We start from the raw sequence: 25,951 nt of genomic DNA, 5'->3' as shown, positions 1-25,951 counted from the left end.
AATTTTGGAGCCAATTCCAAATCCTTTCTGAAACAGGTATGGCCTGTGGTAGTTGGCTGACGGATCAGTGGGAAACCTGACTTGTTTCTAGACCTGAGAATTGCCAGCACACATCCAGACATAGACACATGCAAAATAGGAGCAGTAGGAAGTCACCCAGTTCCTTGAGCCTGCTCCACCATTCAGTAAGGTCATGGTTGATCTGATTGTAACCTCAGCTCAGCACTTCTGCTTACTCCCAGTTACCTTTCACCACCTCATTTACCTAGAATCTGTCTGCTTCCACCTTAAAAATATCCAAAGACTTGCTTACACTGCCCTTTGAGGAAAATAATTCCAAAGACTCATGACTCTCTGAGGGAACAAAATGCGGCTTCATCTCTGCTTTAAGTGGGCAACTCCTTGTTCTAGAATTGCTCTGAAACAATGTCACAGATTGCCTAGCGTTCAACCAGCATTAGCAGGCATCTTGCCAAGCTGCTGAGAGGGAAAATCTGATGGCTTTCCATGTGAGCCAGTTAATGCTGGGGAAAGAGAGGGGAGGTTGGGTGAGAGTGGGCTTTGCTTCTGTGGTAACCAGAAGTGTTTTGTCGGGCTGAGGTATTCCTCCTCTCTCTGTAAATGGGCGGCACGGTAGTGTAGTGGTTAGCGTAACGCTATTACAGCGCCAGCGACCCGGGTTCAGTTGCTGCTGCTGTCTGTAAGGAGTTTGTACGTTCTCCCCATATCTGCGTGGGTTTCCTCCGGGTGCTCTGGTTTCCTTCCACATTGCAAAGACGTATGGGTTAGAAAGTTGTGGGCATGCTATGTTGCTGCTGGAAGCCTGGCGACACTTGCGGGCTGCCCCCAGAACGCTCTACGCAAAGGTGCATTTTACTGTGTGTTTCAATGTATATGTGACTAATAAAGAAATCTTATCTTACCTTATCTTAAATGATCCTCCCGAGAAAAATTCCAGCCTCTTTAGGAATTTTTGTCCTCTTTAGGACTGCTCATTAATTTGCTGATGATATGGATAACACTCCTCTAAACCTATCCCTTTGTGTAAAGGAGAAATTGGCCATCACCTCCCTCCCCACCTACACCCATGAGGGTGCACTCAATTTTCTCAGGGAAATTTTCATTTGCAGGACATCCAACAGCTGAACATGCAGGGAAACACAGCCGCCCTCTCCCATCTGATGAAAACTTCAGCTGCATCTAATGTCTCGGGAACAGCAAACCAGCCTTTGCAAATGCAGTGCCCAATATTCCTTCCCAAGGCTGAGGTCAGAGGGGTGGGGTGGGAGAGGGTGACATTCTGGGTGTTGCTGGTGGGTGGTGAAATTAGAATCAGAACCAGCATGTGATAAATCTTTGGGGTGGTTGGTTCATGGGGATTGAGAACCAGTCATGTAGTTGGGACAGGATGAGTGGTGTTAGCGCTGGAAATTAGTGTTGGTGGGGTGGACAAGATGTGAAGGGGAGTGTTTATTGCAGTGCAAATGGGTCCTGAACAATGAAGTTTAGTTAGTAAGTAAACTATTTGGTTGGGCCTCTCGTGCAGGAATAAATTCTACTTATTCTCAGACACCCCAAAGATAGACAGGAAGCAGAGACTGATGACCAAGGATTGGTCTTGCAATTGGAAGTCTGGCCAGTGCTGTACTACAAGGGTTTGTTATAGCTTTAACAGTCTGGGTGTGAATGTAAGGGGTATGATTAGTAAGATCACAGATGACAACGAAATTGGTGGTGTTGTTAATAGTGCGGAGAATTGTCTTTGGCTACAGAATGATCTTGATGAGTTGGTAAGAAGTGTAGAGCAATGGCTGACGGAATTTGATCCTGATAGATATAAGTTGATACATTTTGTGAAGACTAATACGATTAGGATACATGCAGTGAATGGTAGGACTCCAGGAAGTACTGAAGAGAAGAGAGAATTTGGTGTACACGTCCTTGAAGTCAGCAGCACAGGGAGGTAAGCTGGTGAAGAAGGCATGGAAATATGTGCTTCATTAGCCAGGACATAGAATTTATGAGCATGGAGGTTATGGTACAATTTTATGAAACATTGGTTTGGCCACACCTGGAGTACGTTGTACAGTTCTTGTTGCCACACCACAACAGGCACCTGATTGCAGTGGAGAGAGTGCAGAGGCAATTCACCATGATATCGCCTCATTGAAGTGTTTCAACTTTGAGAAGAGACTAAGAGTGAAAAAGGCTGAGGAGGCACTTGATTGAGATACACAAAATTATGAGGGATTGGGAAGATAGTGAGAAACCTTTCCCCTTAACACAGTTGTCTGTTACCAGAGGTTTAAGATAAGAGGTAGGAGATTTTTAAGGACTTGAGGAAGAATATTTTTCACCTAGAGGGTTGTTGAAATTTGGAATATACAACCTGAAGGGGTGATGGAGGTAGGTTACTGTCACAACATATAAGAAATATTTAGATGGGCAGTTGGAATGCCATGGCATAGAAAACTTTAAGCTGACTGCTGGGAAATGGGATGAGTTTAGGTGGTTACATGGTGCCTTGGATGGACACTGAGCTGAGAGGCCTGTTTCCGTGCTGTATAACCCTATGACATTATAGTCCAAATACCCATACGATACTCTATCTGGAATGTTGCGTGCAAATAGTGTCATCTGTATTTTCTTATGTTCTTATCTCATGAAGCCTGACATAGAAATTGTGTCACAGGCGCAAGAGAGACTTGTCTTCTGGAAGCACCCAGCTGAATTTCTAGAATGATGCAAAATGACCTGGAAGTGGTCAGAATCAGTTTTCACTTGGAAGAAACAAACTTCAGTCGTATGAAGCTGAAAAAATACAGCCCTATGCATTTGAATTTCTGGGCAATGATATGGTTAATTCAATGAAGCAAAGCATTTACTTTATCCCACCCCAGCAGAGATCTACTATATAAATATAGACCAGGGACAAAAACATCTTACTTTGCTCTTTTCATCCCCCACTTTTCAAAAAATTGACTCACTGAGCCTTAAAGCATTTTTCTGTTAAGTTCATGAAAGAATGGAATCCAAAAAGTATTCAGCTATCATCATAATAAACAGGTCATTGTAGTTAGGGACAAGACAAACATAAGTGGAGTCACCTACATGTCATGAAAAGAAATTATACCGAGGAGAAACAAGTCCCAAGGAAATCTCTCAAATTTCAGAAAATGTGGGGGAGAAAGCTAGTTTTTTAATAAATAAATGCAAGATTAACACAGTAGGAAACATCCACATTGCCAATTCTGCTTTCATTAACTGTATAATTCTACGATTGCTGAAACAGAATGGTTGAATTTAAGTCGCAGAATTAGAAATTTTGCCAGGCTTTCAGCTGTTTTTTAGTGCCGACTTCTGTTCACAGATTTTGTGGGTGGAACATTCTTGCATGATAGGAATGGTAATTATTTTATCCGGCTCCTGAGGAACTAAGTTTTGAGAAGGTATCATTGCGAATGTGTATTTACAGATAACATTTGTGAGGTGTGCTTGAAATCATCAAATATAATTTTTTTGTGAAGTTTAGTCATTGTAAACATTATGAATGGAACATATTACTTGTGGTGGCAACTTTCATGTGACTGGACAATAAGTTATGGTGCTTTCCCATGGGAATGTTTATCAATTGTTATTTTGCTGAGAGATACCGACACTGAAGTCAATGAGCCTGGCTAGGTCATTGTTAATGACTGTCTGCTCTGGTCATTGAAGACTCAATGGTGTGAAATTGCATTATATTGATGACAGCTTCTGACAATATGTTGGGGAAATATGGGAGGAAAGGAGGAGGAGGTATATTTATGGATGTGCTAAATCTTCACAAATCATTGGTTGGCTTCAGCAAGAGGGCTTCACCATCCACTGCATGGATCGAACGGCTACATCAGATACCGGCAGAGGCGGCGGCGTTTGCTTCATGATTAACTCTTCATGGTGCACAGACATGATGGTTCTGTCTCAGTGCTGCTCCCCCACCCCCCGACCTGGAACATCTGGAACACCTGGTAGTCAAGTGTCGTCTGTTCTACCTGCCGAGGGAGTTCTCCACCGTCATCCTGGTAGTGGTGTACATTCCACCTCTGGCAAGTGTCAAAATCGCACTGGAGGAGCTGAGCACTGTGATCAACAGTCATGAGACAGCGCACCCTGATGCCTTCCTGTCATCACAGGGGACTTCAGCTAGGCTAGCTTGAAGAAATCTCTGACAAACTACCACCAACATGTCACCTGCAAAACCAGAGGAGCCAACACACTCCATCACTGTTACACCACCATCAAGAGCCACTTACCATGCCATCCCATGCCCGCACTATGTGCAAGTCCAATCACCTGGCTGAACTTCTACTCATGCCATATAGGCAGAGACTGAGGACCACTGAGGAAGCAGAGGACTGCTTACAGGACTGCTTCGAATTGGTGGACTGGACGATACTCAGGGATTCACCTTCGGATCTGAATGAATATGCCGCGGTTGTCACCGACTTCATCAAGACCTGCGTGGATGAGTGTGTGCCGTCGAGGTCCTACTGAGTTTTCCCAAACCAGAAGCACTGGATGAACCATGAGATTCTCAGTCTGCTGAGGGCTAGATCTGTGGCATTCAAAACCAGCGATCCAGAACCCTACAAGGAGATCAGGTATGACCTACAGAAGGCCATCATGAGAGCAAAAAGACAAATCCATGTGAGGTTAGAGACACAATCAGATGCATGACAGCTGTGGCAGGGTTTGCATGCCATTACTTCCTATAAGGTGAAACCTAACAGCATAAATGGCAGTGATGCTTCACTCCCAGAAGAGCTCAATGCCTTTCATGCACGCTTTGAAAAGGAGAATAACATTACACCTGTGTGAATCCCCACAGCCTCTGGCAACCTTGTGATCTCTGTCTCAGAGGCCAACGTCAGAACACCCTTCAAGAGTGTGAACCCTTGCAAAGCGTCAGGCCCCAACGGTGTACCTGGAAAGGTACTGAAAATCTGTGCTGACCAACTGGCTGGAGTGTTCAAGGACATCTTCAACCTCTCACTGCCGAGGTCGGAGGTTCCCACCTGCTTCAAAAGGGCATCAATCATCCCAGCTGCCCAAGAAGAGCAGGGTGAACTTCCTCAATGACTATTGCCCGGTAGCACTCACATCTACTTTGACGAAGTGCTTCAAGAGGTTGGTCATGGCTAGAATTAACTCCTGCCTGAGCAAGGACCTGGACCTGCTGTAATTTGCCTGCCGCCACAATAGGTTCACAGCAGACACAATCTTACTTGCTCTCAACTCTGCTTTGGAGCACCTAGACAACAGCAAAACATATGTCAGGCTGCTGTTTATCAATTACAGCTCAGCATTCAACACCATCATCCCCTCAGTACTAATCAACAAGCTTCAAAACCTGGGCCTCTGTACCTCCCTCTGCAACTGGATCCTCGACTTCCTTACTGGGAGACCACAATCAGTGCGGATCGATAGTAACATCTCCTCTTCGCTGACAGTCAACTCAAGGATGTGTGCTTAGCCCACTGCTCTACTCTCTCTACACTCATGACTGTGTGGCTAAACACAGCTCAAATGCCATCTATAAATTCGCCGATGACACTGCTGGTGTTGGTAGAATCTCAGATGGCGATGAGGAGGTGTACAGGAGTGAGATAGATCGGCTGGTTGAGTGCTGTTGCAACAACAACCTCACACTCAACATTGGCAGGACCAAGGAATTGATTGTAGACTTCAGGATGGGGAAGTCGGGAGAACACACACAAGTCTTCATTGAGGGGTCAGCAGTGGAAAGGGTGAGCAGCTTCAAGTTCCTGGGTGTCAACATCTCAGAGAATCTATCTTGGGCCCAACACATTGATGAAATCATGAAGAAGGCACGCCAGTGGCTCTATTTCATTAGGAGTTTGAGGAGATTTGGTATGTCACCAAAGACTCTTGCAAATTTCTGCAGATGTACGGTGGAGAGCATTCAGATTGGTTGCATCACCGCCTGGTATGGAGGCTCCAATGTGCAGGATTCAAAGAGGCTGCAGAGGGTTGTAGACTCAGCCAGCTCCATCATGGGAACAACCCTCCCCACTACTGAGGATATCTTCAAGAGGCGGTGCCTCAAGTAGACTGCATCCATCGTTAAGGACCCTCACGACCCAGGACATGCTCTCTTCACGCTACTACCATCAGAGAGGAGGCACAGGAGCTGAAGACCCACACTCAATGTCTCAGGAACAGCTTCTTCCCATCTGCCATCATATTTCTGAAAGGTCAATGAAACCATGAATACTACCTCATTATTCCTCTTTTGCACTATTTATTTATTTTTGTAACTTATAGTAATTTTTATGTCCTGCACTGTACTGCTGCCGCAAAACAACAAATTTCTCAACATACGTCAGTGATAATAAACCTGATTCTGATTCTGATTCAGATGGAGTGTCACATCCATTTCTGGACACCGCACTTTCAGTAGGATATCAAAATCAGAGTCCACTGGAGATTTACTGCATGATACCAAGGAACTCATTTGAATAAAGAAACAGGAGGAACTGTAAAAGACTATAGGTGAAAGGTGAAATTTAATAGGGATGTCAACATTATTGATGTTTTACACAGTAAAAATGAGAAACTTTCTCTGGTAATGAGGATACTAAACGTAAATAATCGACAACTGAGGGGTAATTATTTTACGCAATGAATATTTAGGAGCTGGAGCACATGGTCTAAAAGGGTGGTGGAAATATATTTGGATGAAACTACAAAGAGAATGGAATAATTATAAGAAGATGAAAAAAAATTGAGGGCCATTGGACAGGGCAAAGGAGTGGGTCTGATTGGTTAATCCCTTCAAGGAGGTGTGATGAACAAGATGGTTTCATTCTGCGCTATATGATTAAATGTAAATTATTTGAATAAAGTAGGAGAAAATAAATATGATATCTGCAACTTAATCAAATACTGCAGTCTAATGGTGGAAGTTATAGTGAGATAAAGTGCTTATCTTCAGAGCTGCACCAGAGTTATACGGAAGGATTTGCATCCTCAGATAGAAGTTCTTTCTCACCCTTCAACTCCAATTATCTTTACGTCAAGCTTGCACGAAGTGTAAGTGGTAATAATCTAGGAGAACAAGGAACATCTGAGACCTTGGTAAATGATGTGGTCAACTGCCTTACAGTCATAAGAGCAAGAACAACAAAGAAAGAAATGAGTATGGATTAAGCGACAGATGAGAGGCAAAAAGGAAAATGAAGAAATTATTTATTATAATTTTTAAAGCATTTTATTAGAAAAAAGGCTCTTGGAACAATATTATTTGCAAGAGTAAGACTCAATGGTTTCAATTGTTCCCTTACTAGGCTTCCAACACTGAGTTGACATATAAGGAAAATAAATTTCCTGATTAACAAGAGTCTTTGTTCTGTAAAATAGCAGCTCTAACTTTCAGTGGCAAATCTAATTTGGATTTATACCAGTTACAGTGAGAGCTGGTTTTAGCAAGGCTAATGACAAAATGATCCAAAAATTCCAGCCGCTTATGGTGATTCGCAACTCATTTCCTTTCTTCCTTCTGCCACTCAGCATTCTGGTGTTATTTTTATACATTAATAATGCACCTTTTAACTCCATTACTTTTCCAGCAAATTCTTAGCCAATTTTTTTATTTAAATGCCACAAGATATGAAATTTTGCTTTTTGGTCCATCCATAAGTAAAACCACAGAATATTTATTACAGTGCAATTAAAATCAACATCCCATACTTAAAACTATCAAGCAAATTATTTTTATTGTTAATGTTTAATGTTTGTAATAATGTTTGCAGGAAAATTGAGTTCTTTAATGTTAAAATAATCAAATATTGTGGCAATCCTTAAATGAATTTGCCATTGTAGATGGCATACTCCTGAGGGCACATCAAAAACAGTGTATTAATATTGAATACATTCACAATAATATTAATACATGGCATACTAATGATATCAAGCACATATTAATATTAATAGCAGGAATTATAATATTGAGTTTGCTGATACTAATATGAACAATGTTTCAATATCACACGTATTAATATCGAATGCAATATTAGTATCAAGCATACCAACATTAAGCACACTTTTAGTAAGGTGATGTATATTTTAAATTTTAGCATGATAATACCAATTATTGGCACAATGATATCAAGCACACTCATTTTCATTAATTTTAACATGGACCATATTAATATTAATGGTATGCCTGTAAATTTTAATGAGGAGCACATTCATTTTAAAACTTTAGTTATAATGCAAAGCAAGCAGATTTTAATACTGAGAATATCAACACCAAGGCTCGTGTACAAAAGGAGTGTCAAAACTAAAAGGAAGTAAATCCTGGAAAATAATATTGCTATAGGGAGATACAGTGCTTGAGTGCAGAAAAATGGAGAGTTAAGTATATTGGTCTATGTCAGGTTGATTAACTATTTTAATACATAAGACATTGTCTATTATACATAAGACTTTGTTTCCATTACTTTCTTTCTTAACCTCTTCTCACAGCTAGTGATTTACTCAATACCTGGCAGTTAAGACCACAAATTATACATGTTTTAAAATGAAGATTTAAATTCTCTTGTGCTACCGATCTGTGACATTGTATAATTGCATTAACTTCATCTTTGGAATTCTAGTTTCTCCCCCACAGTGAAATCACTTATGCAAATTGACAAATGCACTCAAAATAAACCAGGATTTGCAGTTTCCGAGTTCTGAAACAAACTATTCCATTCATTTAAATTTAATCATTCACAGCCTTGTACAAAAGAATGGAATAATTCAAAAATGTCAATTAATTCAAAGTGCAATTATTTTCTGAACATTTTTGTTTTAATCAAGCATATTTTCATTATTTCCTGATGCACTTCCTCAACTTTATCAGCCATTGAACTTGTTCTGCAACTCTTTCTCAACCAGTTGGTTGTTCGATAAGCATGCAGAATATCCTGGCTTCAAATCCCCCGGTGGAATATTTAATGCAAAGATATGTTTGAATTAATGCATCTAATTGCACGTGGCTTAGTATGTCCTCTCATTGCAAAATACAACAGCTTTACAGTTTGCATCTGGCCACCTCTTATCAGGTTACAAAATGACATATGTGAGAGATGCAGGTCAGATCACCAGACAGTAACACCTTTACTGCCTTGAGTTAAATGATTGTAAATTCAGATGCTAATCATAGCAATTCAAATGCAATTGAAGATGTCCTGCAACTAATTAAATCTGGATTAATTTGCTCAAAGTGACTGACATTTAAAAAAAACGTGCTCCAAAGTGTAAATACAAAACCACCATTTCAGAGAGAAATAATCAAAACAAAGTCATGCCCATTCGTTGGAAATCATGCAACCTAGCATTATAATCACAATGCCCCCTGCTATTTATCCCAAACAGTCAGTACTGTATTTGTAATCAAAGACCGTGGCTAATTTTAAAAAAGTTATCATCAAAATCTTAGTGAGAAGAACTGAAAGTTTGCCACACACAAGGATGAAATGGTCTGCTTTATTTCAGTGTTAATACATCCTTGAATTCACTTCTCATGGCTTGCAACATGGATCTTTCGAAGTTGATGCACAAATCTCTTTAGTTTACCATCGGCTTTAATTTGTTGCCCTAGAGAAATTGTTCAGCAAGTGACCTCCCCGCACATACGTCAGTACAATTTTCGGCAAACAATATTAAGCACAGACTGTATTCCACTTCACACCAATCACCCTCTCTGTCTGAAAATGTCTGTTTTGTTGTCGCCCATGCCAACTTCTGGGTATCTTGTTCTGTGCCCTGCACCGAGGAAGAAGTGTAGAGGTAGTTGGAAATTGTTCACAATGATTTTTCTCAAGATCCTTACATACAGCAGAGAAACTTTCAGCCCATCAATCTGAACTGGCACATATATAGACAGAAGCATTTATAACATAATATCATTTAATCATTGATATAATTTAGCAGTAGTTTTTCATCCTGTAAAAGCTTTCTCTAGTGAAATTTTAAAAATTGCATAGCTTTTCTAAATTGATTTATTTTTAACTGAATTAAATAAGCAAATTACAGAACTATTAAAATTTTATTGGCCAGATAAATCTTCCTGAATATTGTCAGTTGAGCTAATTGAAACAGATATATGGCCCTCTTGAGTGTCAGCTTAGTTTCCTGTAATCTTTTGAAACTCATGTAATGCCTTCAAATAGCAAGTTATCTACTTGGATTACAATAACAAGTACTGGATGGAATGACATTGCAAATATATTGCATTATGAAGGACAGCAGAATGGAATCTGCTGTATATTTTTATCTACATAAATATAGGAAAATGTTCAGAATACTAATAATCCAGACTTTTTTTAAATGATGACCTTCCTCAAGAGTGAACAGCAAAGACAAATGATAATTGATTCCTCATTGATTATCACAGTGTTTTTCTGCTGCCTCCCACAAAGCTGAATCTGGATAAAACGTTTCTTTTGATGTATAGCTCTTAAAATATCTTGGCAGTCATCTTCAAGGACTAGCAAGGAAAAGTTGACTTCTTTGGCTACCTTTCATTTTAACAATTAAATTTAACAAAAATAGGAAAAGGATAGCATTTTCATGCCAAGGCATTAATGCTGTGGATGGTCTTGATACCTCCCTCAGCACTTGACATATGAATGTACTTCTAAACAATATACAGTAGTACCTTTGTAAAATCTCATAAGGTCTTTCCACTGTTGAAGACATAGGGCGGCGCAATGGTGCAGCTAGAAGAGCTCATAGATCCAGCGACCCGGGTTCAATCTTGACCTCTGGTGCTGTCTGTGTGGAGTTTGCATGGTTTCTCTGTCACTGAGTGGGTTTCCTCCAGTTGCTTTGGTTCCCTCTCACATTCCAAAACTGTGCAGGTTGACAGTTTAATTCAGCACTGAAAATTGCTCCCAGCGTATGTGAGTGATAGGAACTGGGTGATGGGGAATGGTGGAAATTGATGGAATGTGGGGACAAATGGATTAGTGCAAATGGGTGCTTGAGGTTTGCTGAGTACTCATTGGACTGGTGGGCCTGTTTTTGTGCTGTATCTCTCTATAACTATGACTCTCCAATGTTTGAAGTGTGGTCGTTGTTGCAATATATATATTTTTTTAAAAACTAGGTTATAATGACCAGACAATCCCTTTTAGTGAAATTGAGACTTGATATTGACTGAGGCACTACGGAGAACTCCTTTGCTGTTCTTCCAAATCATGTCATGGGAACCTTTATAGGCACCTGAGAGAGCAGTTGATTGTGATGTTGTACAGCTCGTCCAAACAATGATACCTTCAGTGGTGCAACCGTTCTGCAGCTCTGCATGGGACAATAGATTTTATGATCTGATCTAGCACAACACCTTTGTGGTTAAAGTACTCAGGGGCCCTCCTTGTGTTGTGATTCTATTATTATCACCACCCTCTAGTGGATGAGTGCGCAGTATAGGTGCAAGACTGTCGCCAGTGTATCAGGAGTACTAATGAATCAAAAATAAGCATGACTGCAATGGAAATAATAATGGGGAGAAATGTAAAGCAACTGACTGTCACCTGTTTTGCAGTAGAATATAAAAACAAGGTCTGATGAGATTTCATGAAATTGTATTTATTGCAGCATTTCAGCACCTGTTTTGCAGTAGAATATAAAAACAAGGTCTGATGAGATTTCATGAAATTGTATTTATTGCAGCATTTCAAGTTTAGGATGAATGCATTCACTTTAACAAAATTTGCTCTACTTTAAAGTTTATATTACACCTTGATCTCGAAGGAGTAGTATACATGAAACAGATGGCGTCAAATTATTAGTGCAGCACACATTCTGTGTTGTTTGGAGGATCAGGAAAAGGCAGCAGGCGGTAAATCAGTGGGGATTCAAAGCCAGCTATACATGAGCGTGATTAAATATGTATTCTGATTAGCAATTGGCTTTAACCCAAGAGGTGTGCAGTTTTTTTTCAGCATCAGTGAAATAAATCAATTTGCACTTTTTGGATGGCGCCATTCAATTCAGAACAGGTGTGATTATGCTACAAAGCTGAATTAGCAGGGTGTTCGTTTAACTTCGCAGTGTTTTTGTAACCTCTTTAACATTCATATAATTGCAAAATAATTTGAAGATAAGCAAGGAAAATCTATTTACATGCAAAAAGGATTGACTGCCAAACCTCTGTGTAGAAAAATGCATCTTAAGGCATTTAATTACGTCTTTGTATTATTCAGGCTGATGGAATGAGGTTACCAATTTGTTAGAAGCCATAAATACTCTCTAAAAAAGATTTCTTGTTTAAGACATTTCAGGCCAAAGACTGTGCTGTTGACTAAAGTAGAGGTTAATTGACATATTCTAATTATAACAACTGAATCTTCATTACTCACTTGTCTTCTGTTTCAAAATGAAACTATTTGCATTTCTGAAAATGTCAGCTTTTTTTTGAAAGCACAGATTCTGATTGCTTTGCTTAAATTGTGAATGTTCAAAAGAGTCTAATTGTCTTTAAGCATTTGATCTTCAAGCCACTGCAGAAAAAAAACAGATTTGCTCAAACTTCAGTCTCATCTCAGAATAAACCCATGTTCTAATTGTCTGAATCTAGTACCTTTAACCTTGAAATTAGTTTAGGACCACCTGCAGTACCGCTATGGTCTCAACCGGTTAGATTTTAGTGCTGCTACAGTCTGCTTTCCAAAAACATTAAAAGGGAAAATTATGGTTTATAAAGTGTCCGTGAGGGGCAGTTTCTATACAGGATCTGATCAGTACTAGCTGGAGTTAGAATGGTAAGTTTTCCAGCTCTGTTGTTCAAGTATATTCTTGCCTGTGCGTCTGTGGTATTGGTAACATTACGTGACATAACATGCATGGTAGATGTGCATAACATGCATGCGGGTTATGCTGACTGAATTGAAAAACCTACACTTCATTTTCCTATTGCTGCAAAAATGTTTCATTCTGATGTAAAGGGGGCATTGGGATTGCATTATAAATGTCAAGATGTTAGATTCCTTATTCTGCTCAACAACGAACATATTGTGATATATTATTCTCATAATTTATGACATAGAAGGAGGCTATTGTGTCCATCAAATGATTGCCAGTTCCAGGACCATTCCCAACACTTCTTTTTGCACACCCATTTCCCTGTAACACGTTCAAGTAAGCCTTTCCTTTTGCATATATTTTAAGCTTAGCATGGTAAAGATATCCATGGTGAAGAGTTTCAATACCTGGTTCTGTCATCAAGGATTGAAAATAGTGTGGTTAGATACTGAGTAACAGTTCCTCTGCTTAGACATGACCCCAGAACAACCCTCGGGTTGCTCTGTTCCATCTCCTTCTCACAAGCAACATAGGCCCTCTTGAGTTCAATTTCCAATTTAGTGCTGAGCTGAGGAGAGCTTTGTAAATGTATCCTTAGCTTGAATTATGTTATGTGTTGGGCTGAAGTTTCCCAGAGTCATTGCATTTGCTGGACAGGAGAGGTTTTCATCACAGTGGTCTAGGCTGGGTTTGAGGTATGGTGCCAGAGGTTGACAGTAGCCAGAAAATACTCAGAAAAATATTTTTCAAATCCTCAAAGGTTCAATTTCTGCAATTGTTCTTTTGCAATAGATAGAACATTTCCAAATGTGGTTATCCAATTGAAGCCAAATAAAATACATTTGGTTTATGAGACCAAAGTGTGTGATTGATTGTTGCTCTTCCCTTGGCAGCTTTTTCAGTCATTATACTATTATTAATGTTATATTTAAATGACAGAACAGTTCGAGTGGTAATTACTTGTTAGCCTTGAAAAACAACTTGTCTGCAATGCAGGGCTGACTCCAAAACATACAAATAAATAAGGGAAGCTGTTAGAAAATTGCAATCTGTTACCTAGTTTTTAGAAACATAGCTCAATGGGAATGTGTACGCAGTGAAATAATGTGGATATCACATTGGTGAATTGTATCAGCCAACTGAATGCTCAAGCGGGTTGGAAGCTGGTTTGTTGGTCTAGCAGTTTGGTTCTTCCTCTCACAGCACAAAGACATGCTGGTTGTTAGGTTAATTGGCTTCATTAAATTACCCCTAGTGCAGGTGGCTGATGGGAAAATCGGAAAGGGCCAGGTTGTTAAGGGACGTGTGAGAGAATGGGTTACAGCGATGGGATTGCTCAAAGTGCCAGAACAGAATCAATGGGCCAAATCATCTCCTTCTGCATTGTAAGGAAATACAAAAAAATACATCATTCCTGCAGCATTGGCACAAACAAAGAAGTTCAACTCTTCACTTGGGAGAATGTCATCAGTGTCAGCTCACCAAGACATAGCTTTAAAGTAGAAACACTGGCAGGAAATTGGAGAATGTTTTTTTCATACGAAGAGTAAGTGGGGGTTTAGACTGCAATACTTGTAAGGATGGTTGAAGCAGGAACCCTCATCACATTTAACATGTACCCAGATCCGCAAGTGATGTGCCATTTTGTATAAAACTATGAACTGGGAGTTGGAAAGTGGGATTCATCTGAATCTTACTTTGTCACCTGACATGGGCTAAACTTGGATCATTTTGCTCATTGAATCTGGGGAATCTATGATTGATCATTAAATCCAGCATTACTTTTATATTGTTGTGCACTGTCTTTCTGTCAACAGATACACAGTCTATCATTTTCATCTTTTGCCCCTTAGGTTTGTTGCTTTAAGTCAACAGTCTGTGAAAAATTGACCCATACTTGTACTGTTTATATGTATGTGTTCAGTTTCTGACCACATAAGGTGATTATATTCAAGTCGGAAAATATGGTGCAGAGCAAACATTCTAAGTTATTTTTAAGTTCATTAGGCATTCTTCCACATAGGATCCTCTTGACAAATTAATTGATTTTTAGAATTTCAGTTCAAAGAAGCAAAAATCTCTATCAGTTAAATACATTGTAAAGAAAAGTCAAGCTTGAGATTAATTTAAAATTATTGTAATTTTGTCGTTTGTCTTTGTTCTTGCTTTCTGAAGGCTTTGATTCGTGGCAGTTTCACAGCCTTTGTTATTTTTTGAAACCTCACGCAAATAATTATGTCAGATAGTGAATGTTGACAGGCCATGTGACTGTCACAGGCATCACAGCCAAGCTTGATCCTGATTTTACCCATGTGGGTTTGAAGCAGAGTTACTTAATAATGAAGGGCAGGAGCCCAAGGCACTAAGTAGTTTGTCCAATGCACATCTGTCAATATTGTCCTCTGTATTAACAGCTAGTTAGACTATCAATACTTCTATCTGTTAACTTAATGAAAGAGAAGTAATATACAAATGTTAGGATGATCAATAACATGACATGACCAGATTAAACTATAATAGTCCGTCGCTTGATCAGCTGAATAAACTGGTCTCAGAAATCACTTACCCCATTCATAAAGAATGAATAGGTTTCTGTTTGATAAATAAAAATAAAAGTTATGGTAGTATTTTGTGTCTTATTACATGTAATTTCAGATTGTTGGAATCACTTTAGTATGATCAATATTTAAACAAATAACTCAAAGTGCTCTTTTACAGGATATGAATGATTACGCCCCTGAATTTAGTAAGCCTGTCTATAAAGGACTGGTGGCACCAGATGCACTTAAGGGGAGCCTCATCATTGTCGTGTCAGCTGAAGATATGGACCCTCCTGTAAGTTACACCAATCCACATTCAGAAAAAAAGAATGTTTTTGCAGTCATATAAAGCATTATGAAAGTTATAATACTTCTTTTTAGTGAAGCTTAAGAGAAGTTTATTGTCTTCCTGTGTGAGATGATATTGTTAACTCTGTTAGATCATGAGCTAAACATTTGTTGAATTAAAAGGTATAGTATCTTGGTGTTTCTCTTCTTCCATCAGCATAACTTTATTTGGAAATAAGGAAGCATTTAAAAATTGCTCAGTTTTTTGAACAATACAGGGGGCCTATGTAAATCCTCAACAGACATCCAAGTGATCACAACACTCCTCCCAAAGTTGCTGGCAAGAGATCAGAACCATTTTAGTAGTCAGGATTCCATCTGTAGGCAACTGGCATCCTGCCACTGTGTTCCATGCTCTAATTGCTCACAGTATGTGGGGTGGATGAATCAGATGGCCCTATCACAGAGCAATAATTCTCCTGCAAGGATTAAGTTGGGCAGTTGAAGAGGGTATCACTTTGGTGGATTTTGCAGGAAGGGACATGGGAAGAACTTGTCCTCATCCCAAAATAACTCAGGTGAGTTATTTTCTTTATTGCTAGGAGCTGCTTCATTTGAATGATCCATTTAAGAATCACTGACTGATTCCTGCTTTATTTAGAGGGTGAGAATGGCACTTAGCACATATCACATCTAACTGAACTAAAATGGCATTGGGCTCCCAATGAAGTTTTATGACCCTCATTTAAATAGAAAATGACACATTGGTTTAAACCAAGGCTTGTTCTAAAATGGCAGTGGGCAAACCTCAAGTGAGAAGCCAGTGGTAAGATAATGTTGGTTCCACCACTGCCCTGTTCCTGCTGAAAATCGGGTTTGTAATGGGAACAAAGCTGAGGCTGATGCATGGGGCAGAGTTTCCTCTTTGGCGTATGCTAGATGTGACTGAAGCATTTATCACAAATTTTCTGCTTTATTAATGAGGACAACCTATCATGCCACCAAACTAAATAAACTGATCCCTGCAACCTAAAGATAATGTTCTTTTGAAGACTGATATGACATTTGGTGTTTGTGGATTTATTGTTACTGCAGATACTTTAATTCAGGCTGGATAGGACATCCTTTCCATCCCATTCTATTTGCAAGGCAAGTTTTTAACAGAGTGGAAGGTGCCTTGAACACACTGCCAGGGGAGGTGGTAATTCTCAAACTCTAAAAAGCCGGCATCTGGTTCAACAAAGGATCAAGGTCAAACCAGATGCTACACTCAGTTCTTAAATGAGAATAACCAATGGTGTTCCTTTGTTTCAGAAGGGCAACAGGATGAAACCAGGAAGTGGCAGGCTGGTAAGCCTTACAGTGGTAGAGAAATTATTGGAGAAGATTCTTAGGAACATGATTTACTTGGGTTTGGAAAAGCATGATGTATTAGGGATAGTCAGCATGGCTTTGTGCGGCATGATCCAGTCTCACAAATATGATTGAGCTTTTTGAGGAAATGCTGAAGCTGATTCATGAGGGTAGGGCATTGGGTAGTGAATACATTGACTTCAGTAAAGCATTTAACAAGGTCCCTCATGGTAGGCTGATCCAGATGATTAAGTCACATGGCATCCTTGGTGAGCTGGTAAATTGGATCCAAATTTGACCTGGTCACAGAAGACAGAGGATAGTGGTAGAGGGTCTGTGACCAATGGTGTTCTGCAAGGATCATTGCTGTGACACCTGTTGCTTGTAATATATATTAATGATTTGTATGAAAATTTAGGTGGTCTGATTAGTAAGTTTGCAGATGACACGAAAATTGGAGACACTGTCAGTAGTGAGGAAGGTTGTCAAATAATACAGCAAGATATGGATCAGATGGAAATATCAGCGGAGAAATGGCAGAGGGAGCCTTTTCTGGACAAGTGTGAGGTGATGCACTTTGGGAGGTCAACTGCAAGAGGAAAGTAAATGGCAGGACCTATGGGAGCGCTGATGCACAGATGTATCTTGTGGTACAACTCATAGCTCCCTGAAAGCGGCAACACAAGTAGATAGGGTGGTAAAGAAGACGTACAGCGTGCTTGCCTTCAGGGCATTGAGTATAAAAGTTGGAAAGCCATGTTGCGGCTATATAATATTTCGGTTAGGCCATGATTGGAGTATTGTATGCAGTTCAGAAGAATGTGGAGGATTTGGAGAGGGTGCAGAAGTGGTTCACCAGGATGTTGCCTAGGTTGGAGTGTAGCTAGAAGGAGAAGCTGGACAAACTTGTATTGTTTTCTATGGAGCATCGGAGGCTGAAGGGTGACCTGATAGCCGTATATAAAATTATGAGAGGCATAGTCAGAGATAGTCAGAGATTTTTTTCTTTCTTTATTTCTTCAATTATTTATTAGTCATACGTACATCAAAACACACAGTGAAATGTATCGTTGCTTAGAATGTTCTGGGGCCAGGTTGGAAATGACAAGTACTAGGGGGCATAGATTTAAGGTGAGGGGGGAAAGTTTAAAAGAGACTTGTGAGACAAGTTTTTTACATGGAGAATGGAAGATGCTGGGAACACACTGCCACAGGAGGTAGTAGAAGTGGAGGCTTTAGACAGGCACATGAACAGGCAGATAATAGAACGATACAGACCATGTGCAGGCAGATGGGATTAATTAGATTAGCTTCATGGTGGGTGGTGACATGGCCTGTTCCTGTGCTGTGATATTCTATGTCCATTTTCACTGCAGGACCCACTGTTGAATTTTAGTAGCTGGAATAATTCAAGAAATGATGGAATCCTGTTGTCTGCTTCTTGAGGATTTTCAGATTGTCAGATTGATTCTATCTGACAAGAATTTTTCACGTGAAAACTTTTTGTTATTCAGTAAAATATAACTAAACTGATCTTTATGAAACAATAAGACAATTTTTACAAGCCTTTTATTAGGTTAGTCTTTTGTGTCAGTAGCCTGGCTGACTAATTCATGTTTACATAGAACAGACATGGTGAATCATAATGATAATAAATTCAGAGCACAGAATCGGCCACTAATAAAAAGGGGCCTTTTTAAATTAATCTGATATTTGGCCAGAATAAAGATTTGTTAAGAGGGTCAGAAATTTACGAAAACCATTTTCTCTGTTGTAGAATCACAGAACTTTCGAACATAACCTCTGGCCTCACTCTGTGAAAGGATTTTCCACTTAATCTAACAGACAACACAGTGGCAAAGCCTAATAGAGTCGCTGTTTTACAGCCCCGGTGGCTGGGTTCAATCCTGACCTCTGGTGTTGTCTGTGTGGAGTTTGCAAGCTTTCCCTTTGACCACATGGGTTTCCTCCATGTGCTCTGGTTTCTTCTCACATCCCAAAAACGTGTGAGCTGCTAGGTTAACTGGCCACTGAAAATTTCACCTAGTGTGCAAGTGAGTGGTAGAATTTGGGGTGGGTTTGAGGGGAGTGTGTGAGGAAGTAGATGTGATTGCTTTTGGATTAGTGTAAATGGGTGTGTGACAGTGCAGACTTAGCCGGCTGAAGGTCTGTATGACTGTATGACCTCTGCCTTTGATCATTGCCTTTTAACTTACCCTTTTTCAAATATTCATTTGCTTCCCTTTTAAAAGCTCCTGTGTGTGCTTGAATTAGAACTGATTTTACAAGAGCATCTCGAATGTTAGCAACTCTTTTCATCAATAAAAAATCTTATAAGTTCTTACTTTGTAGATTTCATCATAACCTTAAATTCAAAGGTGATAATCGTTGACTTCCTCTGCTTTTATATCTGTACAAAATCCCTTGGGTGTTAAATTAATTCCAACGTCTGTCCTATTGACTTCGCAGAGAAGCAAAAATCTGTCAGTCATTAGGTCAAATCTTTTTGGAAAAGTAAAGAGAAGTTCACATTGTTTTAAATACATAAACTGGCCAGGAAGCTCAGATAATTAAGAGGGGCACCATGAATTTAAGATTTTGCCTGTCAAATTATGCTAATTTGCCTTTTGCCTCACACAAGTGATGTCTCATCCTTAGCTCCTGTAGGCATTTGCTGGATTTGCACATTAATTGTCCATTAAGCTCACTGCAGAAAGTTGGGTCTTGTAATTAACAGTCTATGTTGATGTGATAATTGTTAATGCAACACCAAATAAGCCCTCTGGCCAAGAAGGGAAATGATTTTAACTGTTGAGACCTGCAATTAGTAATTCTTCTTAGAGATTTTAAACCTTTCAAATTGTAATATTTTAACGAATTATTACTTTTTGTATATTTTAATCCAATCTTTCTTACCTTGATTTCCAAATTAAAGTCCAATTCGCCTTTCTTTTCTGTCTTTTATAATTCTTTATTGAACATTAAATTTTATTGGCTTACCTCTTAGGAATTCAATTTTTGATCCTGTAATTCAGGAACATCCCAGATGGCTGTTTGCCTATTAACAGTTCACAGGTGGAGGGCATAGGGAAATGTTTAACTAATGAAGCACACCTTGAGATAGCTCCTATAAGATTTGACACTGTTTCGGTTCCAAGACCTTTCATAGGCTTTTGGCCTAGGCTTGAAACGTTAACAGATTGACCTGCTTTGGTGAAGATGCTGCCAAACCTCATGAGCTTTTTCAGCCATTTTGCTTTTGTTTAAAAATTTCCAAAATCCGCAGTAATTTGATTTTGGTTATTCTTAACTTTCTCTGTGATATTAACAAGAGTTTTGGGATCAATTTTCCAGTTTTTACCATTAATGGAATTCTTAGGTTTGGTGGGTGCATCTTTCCCTGGGTTGTCCTCCAGATTGCTAATTAAGCCAACATCGTACATCAAATAGTCTGTTCCTGTGTTCTCTGTTCCTTGAATTTGGAGGTTGTTGAAGGAAATCCTCTCTTGGGTGTGGGGAGAAGAGACGAGAGGAGAAGTGTGAAAATTTGAGTGGGTATTACAATGGCAGCACTGAGACATTGTGTGGATTCATCTCATGTTAAAATGGAAGCTGTGACATTGATCATGACATTGTACACGATGACTGGGTAAGCATATGTTAAAATGGAGCAGGCCACCACTTCCGTACAGGAAAGGATGGACACCAAGCTCTGTTCAAAGTTCTCTGGAAGCTTCGAACTGGACTCACCTATGCTTCTTGACAACTTGCATATTCTTCTGGGCTTACCTGTAAGTGGATTCACTGTGGACACCCATCTGAGTTGTACTGCGCCAGTGAAGTACTCATCAATGTCTTTTCCCACCTCACCGTGCAGGGAGACGGTGCCTTTCACCCACCCTATTTTCAGGACTATTAAGCCCAGTGACTCACCTGTGTAGATCTACCACTAAGCTCAGCTTCAGAGTCATACAGCATGGAAATGGTCCCTTCAACCCAGCAAGTCCGTGCCAACCATCAAACCCCTATTTACTCTGATTGCATTTATTCTCCTCATTATAATCAACTCACCCCATATTCTACCACTCACCTACACATCGGAAGCAAGTCATAATGAGCAATGAATCTATGAGTTATTGTGGACAATTAATCTACAAGTTGCATGTCTGTAGGCTGTGGGAGGAAGCCAAAACACCTGGAAGAAAACCATGCATCAAAGGGAGAATTTGCAAACAGTACTGGAGGTCAGCATTGAACCCGGGTCACTGGAGCTGTGAGGCAGCAGCTCTACTTGCTGTGCCATTGCGCTGCCTCGTGAGACACGTCCAATCTCATGTCCGATGTATCAGCTTCCACTGCAGCACGAGCTACATCCACTCTTTTTTGTCAACAGAAGAGCTGGTCATTGACTTCAGAAAAGGGGGCGGTGTACATGCACCTGTCTACATCAATGGTGCTGAGGTCGAGAGGGTTGAGAGCTTCAAGTTCCTGGGAGTGAACATCACCAACAGCCTGTCCTGGTCAAATCACGTAGATGCCACGGCCAAGAAAGCTCACCAGCGCCTCTACTTCCTCAGAAGGCTAAAGAAATTTGGTTTGTCCCCTTTGACTCTCACCAACTTTTACCGATGCACCATAGAAAACATCCTATCTGGGTGTATCATCACTTGGTACGGTAACTGCTCTGCCCAGGACCACAAGAACTGTACCACCAGACTTAAGGACAGCTTCTACCCCACTGTGATAAGACTATTGAATGGTTCCCTTATACAATGAGATGGACTATGACCTCACGATCTACCCTGTTGTGACCTTACACCTTATTGCACTGCATTTTCTCTGTAGCTGTGACACTTTACTCTGTACTGTTATTGTTTTTACCTGTACTACATCAATGCACTCTGTACTAACTCAACATAACTGCACTGTGTAATGAATTGACCTGTACGATCGGTTTGTAAGACAAGCTTTTCACTGTATCTCGGTAAGTAATAATAAACCAATACCAATACCAATACCAATACCAATACCAAAGCTGCAAGTGTCAGGGGAAGTGACAAGGTGCCTTCATTCATTCTTTCCGCTGGGTCACCTCCACAGCAGGTTGAATTTCTTCAGTATTTGAAAGGAGAAAATCACAATGTTGGGCAAGGTTGAGGGGAGGGGTAAGTAAGAAGCACTGGCCCACACTTGCTGGAGCTAGTAAGCAGAACAGATTATGGGATGAAGGTTAAGGAATAAGTGAGAAAATGTGTAAGGTTAGAGCATAGCATTGGCTCCAATGGTCTCAGCATTGCCTCTGGCCATCGACACTGTGATGCCTAATTCAATAATGACTAGCTCTCTCTCTCAAAGGGAGGGAGATTATAGCTGTATGTTTCCCAGAAGTTTACTGTTTCTGGCGCTGATTGTGTGGTTCCTTGTCCCGCAAGATCAGGGAGGATGTATTAACAGGGATTGTGCAACAAATGTTGACGATGTGCTAACCATGCTGGATAGTCTGTGCAATCTGCTGTATATGGTTGCTTTAAGAGGGCAAGGTGCAGCATGTGGAAGTTGGGTCTGAGTCTTGATTGATAGAATGGTGGTTCAGTTAATGTGAGAATGCACTGCTTTGAGCGGTGTGTGAGGCTAATGGAACGTAAGCCGGCAAGTGGCACTTGAAGATCAATTCACTGACCTTAACATTCATGTGAGGTCATTGAACTTTATCTGGCACGACATCTCTGTCCATACGGCTGAACTCCTGGCATTGACGTTGACAGTTGTTGACCTATTCCGATTAAAGCTTCAGCATTTGCCTGGAGAACTTCCTTGTCCTCTTTAAGTTGGCGCCTCTCTCCTCTGCACCTCATCTATGAAACACTGAGATGCTGCAGCAGAAAATCTGAGTGCTAGCTCCCACCACTGGAATTACTTCTGCCTGTGGTTCCATTTACAAAGTACCCCTCCAGTAAGGGATTAAATCTTGCTTTAATAACCATCATTTAGCATGGACTGGTGGTAACCACTCATGAAAGTGGGCCTCATGGTGATGCCAACTCATTCAATGCTGGCTAATTGCTGGAATCTTGTTAAAGAGCATGCCACTTTATTTCAAAAACAGAAAATGCTGGAGATACTCAGTAGGTCAGGCAGCATGTGTAGAGAGATAAGATAAGATATCTTTATTTGTCACATATACATCGAAACACACAGTGAAATACAAGTTCTTGCATCGAGTGTTCTGGGGGCAGCACGCAATTGTCGCCACGCTTCCGGCGCCAACATAGCACGCCCACAACTTCCTAACCCGTACGTCTTTGGAGTGTGGGAGGGAACCAGAGCACCCGGAGGAAACCCACACAGACACGGGGAGAACGTACAAATTTCTTACAGACAGTGGCCGGAATTGAACCTGGGTCACTGGGCTGTAATAGCATTACGCTAACCACTACACTACCGCGCCTCAATTAATGTTTTGAGGTCGATGATCTTTCATCAGAACTTGGCAGAGTTAGGAAACAAGCTCATTTTAAGTTGCAGGGAATGGGGGTGGGAACTAGAGAGAACAAATGCAATGCCTGTGATTGGGTGAAGACCAGGAGAGACTCTGATTAAAATGGTGGTGATGCCAGCTGAGAGAGGGTGCTGACAATTGCTCACTGAAATGATCTGTTGGGAGAAGAAGTAAATAGAAGTTGAATAAGGATAAAGGAGAGAGGGAGGAAATAAAATACTGGAGCTGTTGGGATGCAAAGCACTGCAAACTTGAAATAAAAGTGAACTCTGGAAATACCCAGCAGGTTAGGTTGCTTCTGAGGAGAGAGAAAAAGGTTACATGTTGAGGACCTTTCATTAGAACTGATGGGCAGATCAGGCAGCATCTGTGCAGTGAGCTTGAAAGCTGATAAATCCCAAGGACCCAATGAGGTACATCTCAGAGCTTTGAAGGAGCTGGCTTTGGTGATAGCAGATGCTCTGGTTATCTAGGGTTCCATAGATTGTAGAGTTGTTCATGTGGGTGAAGGGTAGCAAATAGAGGGGGGACAGCTATTAAGGAAGGAGAAGGAGAGAAAACAGGAAACAACTGATCTGGTAGTTGCTTCCCAGAGGGCTGAAGCACCTGTTCTGTGCCGTACTGTTCTATGTTCAATGTTCTAAACTGAAATAAGTACAAGTGAATTGCTGGCTTCACCTGGAAAGAGTGTTTGGGTCCCTGGCTTTGGGAAGTAAGAGGTTGCAGATGTTACAGCATGAATTTTGTGTGTGCTGTGTGGTGAGCTGAATAGATACAAGACAGCCGCATTGTGATTCCATTGCACATTTTCCAGTTTAGCCTTCTGCTTAAACTCACTCCTTCAAGATCTGCGATTTGAGCTGGAATTGCAGGAAACTGATCACCGATGAGCCTGGTCAAAAATGTTCACCTTATGGGGATGGTGACCCTGTGTGAATTGAAACTGTAAAAAGGGAACTGCTGAGAGAGTGAGCTTTGTTGAGAATTAACCACTCCCGAGATGGCTTTTCATTTGGACAGTTGATTCACACTGGCTGTTCTTAGCTTGGCTCTTATTCAGGGCACTAGATCAGTCTGAAATTGGCATATACCCTGATTTATCAGTGATGAAGTCATGAGAATTGGAGTACATGGGCCCCAGGAGAATAAGTCTAGGTTAAAGCTTTGCTGTTAATCATATGAACAGCATAGCGTAAGAAAATAGGAACCTCTCAAGCCTGCCTTGTCATTCAATATGATCCTGGCTCATCTTAAGAATATCTTTTGGGAAAATATTCATGTTCTTTGAAATGCATCCAGAAAATTGTTAAGCCTTGGTTAAAATTCTTTCACATATTGCCACAGTGAAAGAAATGAATGAAGCATGTGTGGGCATCCTGGTGAAGCAGCTAATGCTGCTGTTGCATAGCTTCTGAAACCTGGGTTAGATCCTGACCTGAGCCGCTGTCTGTGTGGAGTTTACATGTTCTCCCCGTGACCACGTAGGTTTCTGCTGGGATCTCCGGTTTCCTCGCAAATCCCAAAGCTGTGGTTAATAAGGCGACTGCGAATTAACCCTTGCTTATGTAAGTGATAAAGGAATCAAAGGGGAGTTGGTGGGCATGGTAAGGGAAAGTAAATTACAGGATAACAGGGAAATGACAGGTAAATCAGGAGAGGGGGAATAGGACTGATGGGGTTGCTGTGATGGGAGCCAGCTTGGAGCCAGTGGGTTGAATGGGCTCCTTGTGTGTCACAATACATTAGGAAATGATGCAACTTCCTCATCCGCCTGAAAGGATAGGCGGGGTCTACCTTATAAGCCTCTTATGAAAGATGGCATCTCTGTCAGTACAAAACTCTTTCCCCATTCCACTGGGCTATCAATCTAAGTTGTGTGCTCTATGATGAACAGTGGGTGATGAGTCAAACCTTCTGACTCCCTGCAGTCCACTAAATTAAGACTGACATCATGGTCTGGACATTAACAAATGTGGTCTATGTTAACGGATGTTCAGAGTTTCAAGGAGAGACTGTGGGATTTCCCACGTGACGTTTACGTCCATGACATGCTTCATTTGCCATTGATGGGTTCATTGACAGGAAGTCAAGCTGATCGGCAGGTTAGGTGAACAGCACCCTGAATCAGGCTTGTCTGATTCACAAGGGCGTCAGTCCAGGGCGGGGTCTAATACACCCTCCCCAGTCTGCTCCCTGATGGCTCAGCAAACCGGCATCAGGTGCATGACAGTATGGAGAGAATTAGGAGGGTGGTCTTGTACAGCGGAAGGTCTGATGCTGAGGGCATCCAGGAGAGAAGTATTCCTGATGCTCTTTGTAAAGGCATCTACCATCCATTTAACCTGTCCTTGCCTCCTATGATCTATTGCTAATAACACTCTCAGATCAAGACTAAATTTGTAAAACAGATTAAATC

At 40.7% G+C, this 25,951-nt stretch overlaps 1 protein-coding gene across 1 annotated transcript in view; it reads left to right on the top strand.

Moving 5' to 3' along the window:
• Nucleotides 1-25,951, top strand: part of pcdh15b (protocadherin-related 15b) — a 564,355-nt gene that overhangs the window by 381,972 nt on the left and 156,432 nt on the right. Inside the window, exon 21 of the mRNA XM_052027763.1 lies at nt 15,574-15,690. Coding sequence (XP_051883723.1) covers nt 15,574-15,690 — 117 coding nt within the window. The remainder of the gene's footprint in view (nt 1-15,573; nt 15,691-25,951) is intronic.

This window comes from Pristis pectinata, chromosome 12, assembly GCF_009764475.1.
Source record: "Pristis pectinata isolate sPriPec2 chromosome 12, sPriPec2.1.pri, whole genome shotgun sequence".
NCBI classification, from domain to species: domain Eukaryota; kingdom Metazoa; phylum Chordata; class Chondrichthyes; order Rhinopristiformes; family Pristidae; genus Pristis; species Pristis pectinata.
Note: the sequence above shows the minus strand (reverse complement) of the source record. Positions and strands in the feature narration are given on the sequence as shown.